This window comes from Oryctolagus cuniculus, chromosome 11, assembly GCF_051225735.1.
Source record: "Oryctolagus cuniculus isolate XC-2025 breed Fujian yellow rabbit chromosome 11, ASM5122573v1, whole genome shotgun sequence".
Classification (NCBI taxonomy): Eukaryota; Metazoa; Chordata; class Mammalia; order Lagomorpha; family Leporidae; genus Oryctolagus; species Oryctolagus cuniculus.
The window spans coordinates 21494181-21506650 of NC_142877.1; the positions used below are offsets into that span (position 1 = coordinate 21494181).

The 12470-nt window shown below is 45.1% G+C and overlaps 1 protein-coding gene across 3 annotated transcripts in view; it reads left to right on the plus strand.

Annotated features, from left to right (window-relative positions):
- The window catches only part of RBL1 (RB transcriptional corepressor like 1), a 75527-nt gene that overhangs the window by 47183 nt on the left and 15874 nt on the right, over positions 1-12470 (plus strand). For all 3 annotated transcript variants that reach the window (XM_089308001.1, XM_002710777.6, XM_051846116.3), the window contains exons 17-19: positions 1078-1254; positions 4289-4360; positions 6591-6681. In XM_089308001.1, the coding sequence (XP_089164127.1) occupies positions 1078-1254; positions 4289-4360; positions 6591-6681 (340 nt within the window). The remainder of the gene's footprint in view (positions 1-1077; positions 1255-4288; positions 4361-6590; positions 6682-12470) is intronic.

The window sequence follows — 12470 nt, forward strand, 5'->3', positions numbered from 1 at the left end:
ACCCATTTCTAAAAGAGTATAACAAGAATCTTTTTTTTTTTTTTTTTTTTTTTTTTTTTTTTTTTTTTTTGACAGGCAGAGTGGACAGTGAGAGAGAGAGACAGAGAGAGAAAGGTCTTCCTTTGCCGTTGGTTCACCCTCCAATGGCCGCCGCTGCAGCCGGCGCACCGCGCTGATCCGATGGCAGGAGCCAGGATCCAGGTGCTTTTCCTGGTCTCCCATGGGGTGCAGGGCCCAAGCACCTGGGCCATCCTCCACTGCACTCCCTGGCCATAGCAGAGAGCTGGCCTGGAAGAGGGGCAACCGGGACAGAATCCGGCACCCCAACCGGGACTAGAACCCGGTGTGCTGGCGCCGCAAGGTGGAGGATTAGCCTATTGAGCCACGGCGCCGGCTTTATAACAAGAATCTTATAAGAACTTAAAGTCATCATTTGCATTAATATCAGTTAATATAAAGAGTATACATATGAAAGTTTCAGGACACTGAACTGAATTTAATCTAATGTGTACTTTATAACAACAAAAAACCAGAGAAACAAAAATGTTCTATAAAAACAACAGGGGGCTGTAACTGTGGTGCAGCAGGTTAACGCCCTGGCCTGAAGCGCCGGCATCCCATATTGGTGCAAGTGCAAGACCTGGCTGCTCCACTTCCGATCCAGCTCTCTGCTATGGCCTGGGAAAGCAGTGGAAAATGGCCCAAGTCTTTGGGCCCCTGGACCCGCACTCCTGGCTCCTGGCTTCAGATCGGCGCAGCTCTGGCCTTTGCAGCCATCTGGGGAGTGAACCATTGGACAAAAGACCTCTCTCTGCGCCTCTCCTCTCTCTGTGTAACTCTGACTTTCAAATAAATAAATATTTTTTAAAAAATTCTTTGGTTTTCCAAAGAGAATTTTGCTTTAATCTGTATTCTTCTGCAATAATAATGAAGTAGTACTATGGAAGAGAAATTCTATGTATCAACAGCCTGGGTATTATTTAATCTTGGCCTAAAATCCCATGTTCATAGTAAAGCATAAAAATTTGAAAAATGATTTACTTGAGTGTTTGCATGAATGTGTGTCTTCCATCTTAGGTCTATCATCTGGCAAGTGTACGCTTACGTGATTTATGTTTGAAGCTGGATGTTTCAAATGAATTACGAAGGAAGATATGGACATGTTTTGAATTCACTTTAGTTCACTGCCCTGATCTAATGAGAGACAGGCATTTGGATCAGCTCCTCCTCTGTGCCTTTTACGTCATGGCAAAGGTAATGTATCCATTGAGGGAGGTCTTTGCTCTAGTTACCCTATTTGTAACAAGAGAGAAAGACTTTTGAACTTGATCCTTAGTTAGACTTAAGGACTCCAGAAAATAGTGTCCACTGCTATTAATTGAGTAGTAATAGCAAGATATTGTGTGTGTTCTTTACAACTCGTTAATTCCATCATAATCAGCTCTCCCACTCACAAGAATACATTGATTGTAGAGTTGGAAGAGGTCTTAGAGACTGTTTCTAGTAAGGTGTCTTTCCACACTATTTAATGCAAACAGTTACATTTCTGATCTGGTAATTTTAAAATGATCATAGCAGATAGGCATTTGGCCTAGGCATTAAAATGCCTGTGAAGATGTCCTCATCATGTGGCTGACGCTATCAGATAGCCAGTTAAGCCACTGTCTGCAGTGCTGGCATCCCATATAGGTGCTAGTTGAAGTCTCCAGCTACTCTGATTCCTATGCAGCTCTCTGCTAATGCACCTGGGAAAACAGCAGAAGATGGCCCAAGTACTTGGGCCTCCTGCAACCATGTGGTAGACCTGGAAGAAGCTTCTGGTTCCTGGCTCCTAGTTCTTGGCTTTGGTGTGGCTCAGCCGTGGCCTTTGCAGCCATTTGGGGAGTGAACCATTGGATAGAAGATCTCTCTCTGTCTCTCCCTCTCTGTAACTCTGCCTTTCAAATAAATAAATCTTTAAAAAAAAAAAGAAAAAGAAAAAGATGTTCTGGTCCCATATCAGAATATCAGGGTTCAATGTCTGGCTCCAGCTCCTGCTGATGCAGACCCAGGCAGGCAGTGGTGAGGGCGCAGGTGATTGGTTCCTGCCGCTTGGGAGACCTGGATTGAGTTCCTGGCCTCCAGCTTCAGCTCAGCTCAGTCCTGGCCTTTGTTGGTATTTGGGGAGTGGACAGCAAATGGGGAAATGGAAGTGCATGTCCTCTCTCTCTCTCTGCCTCTCAAATAAATATCTAATTTTTTTTAATAAAAAACATGATCCTAACAATGACTGAGACCCAAAGCTGATGGTAATTTGGCCATAGACAGCCTAGGACCCCCATATACATAACTGCCTTAAAATAGCTCCTCTACCCTGTCATCTTGCAGTGCCTCTCTAGAGCATCTTATTTTCTAGTTGCTACAGCATGTTTTAAGTTATAAAATAGCGTATTTTGCTTATTTTAACAACTCTTATATAGCCAAAGCAATTATTTATAACTTTTGTCTTGACAGTACAAGCCAAACTGGCAGTCCTGGCAGATGTATACAGTTAAAACCTGACTTTTAGGCTTTTTGACACAAAGGGAATGTTTTCAGATTCTTTTGTGACTGCCCTGCCCCTTCTCCCCCTGTCCCCACAGTGATTCTTTAAAATCTCTATACAAAATAGGTCTTTTTAAATTTTTTTAATATCACAAACTGGATTTCTTTTTTTAAATATTTTTTTAGGTTTCTGAAGGCAGAGTTATAGAGAGGTGATGGGAGGGGTGTCTTCCATCCGCTGGTTCACTCCCCAGATGGCCACAACAGCTGGAGCTGGACTGATCCAAAGCCAGGAGCCAGGAGCTTCCTTTGGGTCGCCCCCGTGGTTTGCAAGGGACTAAGTACTCGGGCCATCTTCTACTGCCTTCAAACTAAATCTAAATAAATTTTACTAACTAATCATTTGTGTTTTCCATAAAACGGTCAGAATTCAGGCCTTGCCTTTCTTTTCTTTTCTTTTCTCTCTTTTTTTTTTTTTTTTTTTTTTTTTTGACAGGCAGAGTCGACAGTGAGAGAGACAGAGAGAAAGGTCTCCCTTTTGCTGTTGGTTCACCCTCCAATGGCCGCTGCGGCCGGCACGCTGCAGCTGGCGCACCGTGCTGATCCGATGGCAGGAGCCAGGTACTTATCCTGGTCTCCCATGGGGTGCAGGACCCAAGCACTTGGGCCATCCTCCACTACACTCCCTGGCCACAGCAGAGAGCTGGCCTGGAAGAGGGGCAACCGGGACAGAATCCGGCGCCCTGACCAGGACTAGAACCCGGTGTGCCGGCACCGCAAGGTGGAGGATTAGCCTAGTGAGCTGCGGCGCCAGCCCTTCTTTTCTTTTTTAAGGTTTATTAATTTATTTTGAAAGTTAGTATTACAGAGTAAGAGAGAACTTCCATCCACTGGTTCACTCCCTAGTTGGCCACAACTATTGGGGCTGTACCAGACCAAAGCCTGGAGTCTTAAATTCCATCTGGGTCTCCCACATGGGTGGTAGGTGCCCAAGCACTTGGGCCATCTTCTGCTGCTTTCCCAGGCACATTAACAGGGAGCTGGATCAGAAATGGAACAGCTGGGACTCAAACCAGCATTAAAGGTGGCGGCTTAATCCCGTACACCACCACACAGGCCCCAGGCCTTGCCATCTCTAGTTCATCGTTATATAGAGAACAGATTCGGTGTCATGGATGATAAAGCCGAGAAAAGGCATGATTTAAGTGAAATTTATGATAGCTGATAAACCAGAAGGGATTCCTCTTTGGAGTGCTAATCCATTTTTCTTTTTGGCCACCACTGTGATTTCTTCTTAAACATTAGAAACCCTATGGTCTGTCCTGAAATATTAAAAACCTAATCCTATGATAACTGACATTTTATTGTGAATTACCACAAGACATTTTCTGTCCTTTACTATGTGGTTAATTTACTTTTGAATAGGTACTTAAAAGTAATAAAACTGAATGCTGTAGGAGACTGAGCAGGTCTGAGTTTTCTTACATCATTCTTTTTATAAGGAAATACATTTTCAGTAGAGTTATTCTGTAGCAATCTCAGTGCTTTTAGATTAATGAAACTATTAACTGAGTCCCCATAGAACACAAGGCCTGAACTTTAAAGGTGGGGAAATCATAAATGTTAGTGGTTTTTAGTCATGAACTGCCCTGGGGTAATGGCGTTCTGCAACGCTGCTCTCAGTGCCAACCTATAATTGAAGTTTTTGTTCGGAGCCATTTTTCTTTCAAAAGCAGTTGATAAATATAGTTTTTATTTTCCTTAGGTAACAAAAGAAGAAAGAACTTTTCAGGAAATAATGAAAAGTTATAGGAATCAGCCCCAAGCTAATAGTCATGTGAGTTACTTTATTTTTTCTACTGCCTAAAAATAGATTTATACTATTTTTCTGCTGACAAGTTATATAAAAGGTAAACCTCTCTTACAGTTTTACTGTATTTTGGATTTTTCTGGTTTAATAAATATCACTAAACTCCAGAGACAGTCTCATTAAAGAAAAGTTTCAATAGAAGTCAGATAATCTGGCCATCTATGACTCACCTGTGAACTTACAAGTTCTGCCGTGCCACATGTAGAATGAAATTTTTCACTGGACAATCTAGTGAAAGATACACACACGCACACATAAAATATTGTATGAGACTTCATTTCCTAATAATGTTTAAATCCATTTAATATTATTATTAACTTCTACTTTTGCCCTCTACTGATAATTCAATGTTTGCATCTTTGAATAGGTGTTAAGCATTTTTGGTAACATGTAATAGCCTTGGTGAGAATTCTGTAAAACTTCGAATCATGGAAATATAAAATGGTGGCATAGTGGCCTGGCACCCAGTAAGCAGTTAATGAATGTTAACTAGATATTGTCACTAAAGAACATGAGTGAGTTGCCTTAAGGGTTTGGCCACTGAAGAACCTAATTGCTCTGCTCTTGGGAAGTATAATAGCCTCTTCTCTAGCCCGGAAGTTCCTAGACAGAAAGAGAGAGGTGATGGCTCATATCATAAACCAAAAGAGAATTGGAGCTGGTAGTTATCCTGCCTTGTAAGAGAGTCCCACAAATAGCTTCTCTCTTATATTTAAGTGCCCAAATACATCGATATTGAGCAATACAGAGACATTTGAAGAACGAAGGTATTTGTGTCCTATGTCAAACTAAATGTTTCTTGGCCTCTTCAGGAAAATTCCTCAAGAACAGAGCCTAGAGAGGTAGCGTCCCTAAAGATCATTAAGGTGAGGTTAATGTAGGTCAAAAATGAGCCAACAATTATACTGCCTCTGCAGCCCAGCTGGCCCTGCTGTTGTTGGCTGACATTGTCCACTGCCAAGGTCAAATCTCCGGAAACAGGCTGGACCAGCACAGGGCGGCATGTAAAGGAGGGTGGTTTGTAGGCAGGGAAAGGGCAGTGTTCCATGGTTCACATTGTAAATGCAAATCAGACTCCCTGATGTGTCCTGAGTGATGCCAAGACGGCGGGCTGGCAGAGGATGGTGGGACTGGAAGGATTTTGGGTAGTGTCAAAGGGCCCTGAATGCTAACATGCAGCATGGATTTCATAGGCACCGAGGTAGGGAGTCAGAGCTCAAGACATCCTGTCCTGTCCCTGCCGTCCTCTGATGTGAGTCAGTTGGTCAGGGTTGGGCTCTGGCTGAACACTTGGGTGTTCTTATCCATTTGGAAATAAGCCAGTCTTTCTTGCAAGGTCAATTGACCAAGAGCGAATTTCTTCCTGATTGTAAATAGCTCTGCATTTTTGTCTGAAAGGTGAGTAGGGGGAGGGTGAGGACTGTAATTTTGTTGCATGAATAAATGGGTCAGACCTTTAAGGTAAGCATGTGGCCTTATCTCAGGGCATTTTGTTGGAGGAAAGGAAAGGGGAAAGGGGAAAAAGGAAAAAGGAAAAAGGAAAAAAAAAGGAGAGGAGAGGAGAGGACTTTAGTAAACAATCTCATTTAAAAAGCTGTAAAAGCTTTAGTTCTGTATTGATTTAATTACTGTAAAGGCTTGGGTTTGTTTTTGTAGGACTTGATGACTATTAGAACATAGCCGTGGGTTACTGTTAGAGCACTGTCAATTGTGATTATACATAAACAAGCAAACCTTAAAAAAAAAAAAATGAGCCAAGCCACTACTTCCTAAATATCCTTTCGATACCAGTAACCTATAGCACAAAGGAGACTGGGTCATGCCTTCCCACCTGCCTTGGAGGTAGGAAAGAGTTTACTATGGACAGGAAGAGAGAAAGTTTTTATCCATCTAAAAGCACATGAAAATGGGCTAAAGGAAGAAGTGAGTTCAAATCCCTGAGCTATTCATCAATCTTTAATTATGACTTAGTTCTTCTGTTTTGTAAACTAAGATGGCACATTTTAGGTGACAGGCTCTGCTTCAGTATCCCCTCTTCTATAATGTTTGCCATAATCTACAATTATCAGAGCTAATACCATCTTACCCTTCATTATCAGTCATACAGGTATTTCTTACTGGCTTGATATTTTGTTCTTCCTGTGATTTTGCTTAACTTGTGACTTAGCAGTCCTTTTTTTCCCTCTCCGGATTGTAGGTATACAGAAGTGTTTTGCTGAAAAGTATTCCAAGAGAAGTTGTGACATATCATAAAAACATAAATGGTGATTTTGAAATGGCAGATGGTGGTAAGCTATCCAATTTGACATTTTGATTATAATTGTTAAGAATACAATGAGCTTCAAGCAACATGGTGTCATTGACATAGGTGAGGTGATCAAGGCATACATGTTTTGAAAAGAAATAAATTTGAGCTGGTAACATGGCTCACTAAGCTAATCCTCCACCTATGGCGCCGACACTCCAGGTTCTAGTCCCAGTTGGGGTGCCAGTTCTGTCCCGGTTGCCCCTCTTCCAGTCCAGCTCTCTGCTGTGGCCCGGGAGGGCAGTGGAGGATGGCCCAAGTCCTTGGGCCCTGCACCTGCATGGGAGACCAGGAAAAAGTACCTGGCTCCTGGCTTCAGATTGGCGCAGTGCACCAGCCGTAGCGGTCATTTGTTGGGTGTACCAACGGAAAAGGAAGACCTTCTCTCTGTCTCTCTCTCTCTCTCTCACTGTCTAACTCTGCCTGTCAAAAAAGAGAGAAATTTGAGATAAGGATGGGGCTAGTGCCTCCCTACAGGCAGTGTGCCAACCAGTTGTTCTCTGCTAATTATGTTTGAGAAGAAATTTTCTATTTATAACATGTTAATAAAACACACAAAAAATATAATTGGAAAATATGAATGTCAGGAAAAGCAAGATGACTGTTAGTTATCTTGCTGAGAAGCCAAAGTAATATCCTGTTCATAATGCGTGTGTGTGAGATTCTGTCACCACAGGCGAGCTGCTCCCTGTTGCCACCATCATGCTGAGAATTCAGACACTAGTCGTCATTTGACCAATGAAAGAAAAACTGAAAGATTATGTTCACGTGCCTCTTTGATTTATTTAATCCTACATTGTGGGCTATTTTGGTTGTTTCCTTATAGCTTAATCTTTGGTCCATGTCCTTAGGCTAAATTCTTAGAGAAAATTCCCTGGCTCAGATAATTTTTTTTAATGACACAAGAATCCATGATCATTATGATGTCTGCTGGTATCTAAGCTTTTAAGATGTCACCAAAAAAATCCTTTTGTGGGACCGGCGCCATCACTCACTAGGCTAATGCTCCGCTTGCAGCACCGACACCCCAGATTCTAGTCCCTATTGGGGCTTCAGGTACTAGTCCCAGTTGCTCCTCTTCCAGTCCAGCTCTTTGCTGTGGCCCAGGAGGACAGCGGAGGATGGCCCAAGTACTTGGGTCCCTGCACCCACATGGGAGACCAGGAGGAAGTGCCTGGCTCCTGGCTTCGGATCAGTGCAGTGCTGGCCGTGGCGGCCATTAGGGGAGTGAACCAACGGAAGGAAGACCTTTCTCTCTGTCTCTCTCACGGTCTATAACTCTGTCTCTCTCACTGTCTGACTGCCTGGCAAAAAAAAAATCCTTTTGTGATGTTTTAGAATCTGACCTCATTTAAGATTCATAGGCCAAATTCAATTTTTTTTAGGTATATAATTCCTGATGTAATAAAGAAGCATTTATGGCTGGCGCCGTGGCTCACTAGGCTAATCCTCCGCCTTGCGGCGCCGGCACCCTGGGTTCTAGTCCCGGTCAGGGTGCCGGATTCTGTCCCGGTTGCCCCTCTTCCAGGCCAGCTCTCTGCTGTGGCCAGGGAGTGTAGTGGAGGATGGCCCAAGTGCTTGGGTCCTGCACCCCATGGGAGACCAGGAAAAGCACCTGGCTCCTGGCTCCTGCTATCGGATCAGCGCGGTGCGCCGGACGCCGGCAGCCATTGAAGGGTGAACCAACGGCAAAAGGAAGACCTTTCTCTCTGTCTCTCTCTCTCACTGTCCACTCTACCTGTCAAAAAAAAAAATTATGACAGTAAATCTGACAAAATACCAAAAAGCTCTTTTCTACATTTGTCATACATGTTGTTTACCTAACCAAGGTGATTTTTCTGTCACTACAAAGCAAGGCATCAGGGGTCAGCTTCATGGCACAACAGGTTAAGCCACCACCTGCAATGCCAGCATCCCCTGTGAGCACTGATTCGAGTCCCAGCTGATTCAGCTCCCTGCTAATGCACCAGGGAAAGTAATGGAAGATGGCCCAGGTACTTGAGAGATTTAGGCACCTGACTTCAGCCTGGCCCAGACCCAGCTGTTGGAGCCATTTGAGAAATGAACCAGTAGATAGAGGATTTTCTCTCCCTTTCTTTATCTCGCCTTCCCTCTCTCCTGTCTGTTACTCTGCCTTTCAGATAAATAAATCTTTTTTAAAATAAAGTAAATAATGAAGCATTGGAGGATAGCTGAGAATCTTTGGAATCCTTGCCTGGTTTGTATTTTCTCTGTGAGAAACTAAAAACCTACCAGCAAGTGTCTGAGACATAGGAATCAGTGAAGTTCTAGAGAGTAGAAATAAGCAAAATGTAATAGATCATGATTTATTTCTTCTCTTTCCTTCCCCATCCCCTGTACCCTCCGCCCCCCATCTCCGTTTTAATTTTCTAAAATAGCCAGGGATGGGCCAGGCCACAGCCAGGAGCCTGGAACTCAATCTGGGTCAACAGTTATGTTAGCCACAAGCACCCAACTACTTGAACCATGAAAGCTGCTTCCCAGGGTGCTCATTAGCAGGAAGCTGGAATCAGGATGAAGCCAGGACACTCAACATAGCATGCAGGTATCCCAAAGATGTCTTAATGACTGCATCAAATGTCTGCCCTCATGATTTCTTTATCAGCCAAAGAAGTTTGAGGTGGGTCAGGGTTAGCTACTTCCTTTACAACCTAAAGGTTTCAGATCAAACACTATTGTATATGCATCTATTTTTTTTTTTTTTTTTTTTGACAGGCAGAGTGGACAGTGAGAGAGAGAGACAGAGAGAAAGGTCTTCCTTTTGCCGTGGTTCACCCTCCAATGGCCGCCGCGGCCGGCGCGCTGCGGCCGGCGCACCACGCTGATCCGATGGCAGGAGCCAGGAGCCAGGTGCTTTTCCTGGTCTCCCATGGGGTGCAGGGCCCAAGCACCTGGGCCATCCTCCACTGCACTCCCGGGCCACAGCAGAGGGCTGGCCTGGAAGAGGGGCAACCGGGACAGAATCCGGCGCCCCGACCGGGACTAGAACCCGGTGTGCCAGCGCCGCTAGGCGGAGGATTAGCCTAGTGAGCCGCGGCGCCGGCCTGTATATGCATCTATTAAGAAGGTATTTATTGACTGGTGCTGCGGCTCACTAGGCTAATCCTCTGCCTGTGGCACCGGCACCCCAGGTTCTAGTCCCGGTCGGGGATTCTGTCCCAGTTGCCCCTCTTCCAGGCCAGCTCTCTGCTGTGGCCAGGGAGTGCAGTGGAGGATGGCCCAAGTCCTTGGGCCCTGCACCCATATGGGAGACCAGGAAGAAGCATCTGGCTCCTGGCTTCGGATCAGCGCAGTGCACCGGTCGTAGCGGCCATTTTTGGGGGTGAACCAACGGAAGGAAGACCTTTCTCTGTTTTACTCTCTCACTGTCTAACTCTGCCATTCAAAAAAAAAAAAGATATTTATTAGCAGATAAGCAAACAAAACATTCTTAAATATCCTGTACAATGGTGATGGCACAAGGTAGGGAGGGTATCCATTGATAATGGACTTGGGAATTCTGGCACTTCAAAAGAGAGAAAGGTATGGAGGAAAATACTGTGAGACAAGTCTATATTCAGATAAGATTTGTTCAAGTTCCCAAGCTGTGGCTAGAATCTATGACCTAGACTTAGGCACACCAAAACCCCACCTTGAGAATCACAATTCTGGTTCTTTAAACAAATTCATAATTAGATGTAAAATAATCAGTTTCAAAAGCATACATAATGCATGCATCCTGTGCAATTAATACAGAGCCTTGGCTCTATGTCCACCACCACCTTACGTAAAAGACTTGGTGGGAACATGTACTAAGATTCCAGATGCTTTAAAGCCAGCATCAGCCAAAGAACATGCATTACAATTCAGAGCTAGACACAGGAATTCCCAGAATGTTTTTAAAAAAAAAGATTTATTTATTTCTTTGAAAGAGTTACATAGAGAAGAAGAGGAGAGGCAGAGAGAGAGGGAGAGGTCATCCATCCACTGGTTCACTCCCCAGTTGGCCACAATGGCTGGAGCTGCCCTGATCCAAAGCCAGAATCTAGGAGCCAGGGCCTCCTCCGGGTCTCTCCTATGCGGGTGCAGGGCTCAAGAACTTGGGCCATATAGGATGCTGGCACTGCAGGCGGTGGATTTACATGCCACAGTGTCAGTCCTGATTCCCAGAATTTTTAGCTTTAGGGAATCCCTAAGAGTGAAGCCCAGGGCCGATGCTATGGACTAGTAGGTCGAGCCTCTGCCTGCAGTGCCAGCGTCCAATACGAGTGCTGATTCAACTCCTGGCTGCCCCATTCCCTATCTAATTAGCTCCCTGCTAATAGCCTGGGAAAGCAGTGGAAGATGGCCCAAGTCCTTGGGTCCCTGCATCCTGGCTTCTTGATTCGGATCAGGCCCAGCTCCAGCCATTGCAGCCATCTGGGAAGTGGACCAGTAAATGGAAGACCTCTCCCTCTCTGTCTCTCACTTTCTCTGATGTAACTCTGCTTCTCAAATAAATAATTTTTTTTAAGATTATTTATTTGAAAGAGCTACACAGAGAGAGAGAGAGGTCTTCCATCCGCTGGTTCACTCCCAAGATGGCTGCAATGGCCAGAGCTGCACTGATGTGAAGCCAGGAGCCAGGAGCTTCTTCCGGATCTCCCACGTGGGTGCAGGGGCTCCTGGCTCCTGGCTTCAGATCAGCACAGCTCCGGCCGTTGCAGTGATCTGGGGAGTGAACCAGTGGATGGAAGACCTCTCTCTCTGTCTCTACCTCTCTCTGTAACTCTTTCAAATTAAAAAAAATCTTAAAAAAAAAAAAAAAAAGAGATCCACAATGGCCAGTGCTGGACTAATCAGGGGCCAGGAGCTTTTTCTGGATCTCCCACATGGATACAGGGGCCCAAACACTTGGGCCATCTTCCACTGCTTTCCCAGGCACAATAACAGGGAGCTGATGCAAGCGGGACCCAGACAAACGCCCATATGGGATGCCAGCGCCTCAGAAGGTAGCTTTACCTGCCACAACACAGTGCTGGCTTCACTATCACATTTTTTAAATGTCCTTTCTTTCCCCTTTATATAAACTAATAATGGATACTATGGCTGGAGGTGGGCTGATCGGAAGCCAGGAGCCAGGAGCTTCTATGTCCCCCACATGCATACAGGGGTCCAAGCACTTGGGTCATCTTCTGCTGCTATCCCAGATGTGTTTGCAGGGAGCTGGATGGGAAGTAGAGCAGCCAGGACCTGAACCAATGCCCATGTGGAATGCTGGTGCCTCAGGCGGCAGCTCTACCCACTGTGCCACAGTGCCGGCCCCAAGGCCACATTTCTTTACTTGATGTAAAATCCTTTAAATCTTTTTTTAAAGGATTTATTTATTTATTTATTTCAAAGTCAGAGTTACATACAGAGGGAAGGAGAGACAGAGAGGTCAGTCTTCCATCCGCTGGTTCACTCCCCAACTGGCTGCAACAGCCGGAGCTGTGCCAATCTGGAGCCAGGAGCCTCCTCTAGGTTACCTACGTGGGTGCAGGCGCCCTAGCACTTGGGCCATCCTCCACTGCTTTCCCAGGCCACAGCAGAGAGCTGGATTGGAATTGGAGCAGCCAGGACTTGAACTGGTGCCCATATGGAATGCTGGCACTGCAAGCTGTGTCCTCACCTGCTGAGCCACAGCACCGGCCCCAATCCTTTAAATCTCAAAAACTAGCTTTCCTCTCTCCCATGAGAAAACAAAAGGTTAGAATGTTCTAAAGGGACAGAAATTCTGTTTTCATATGAGAT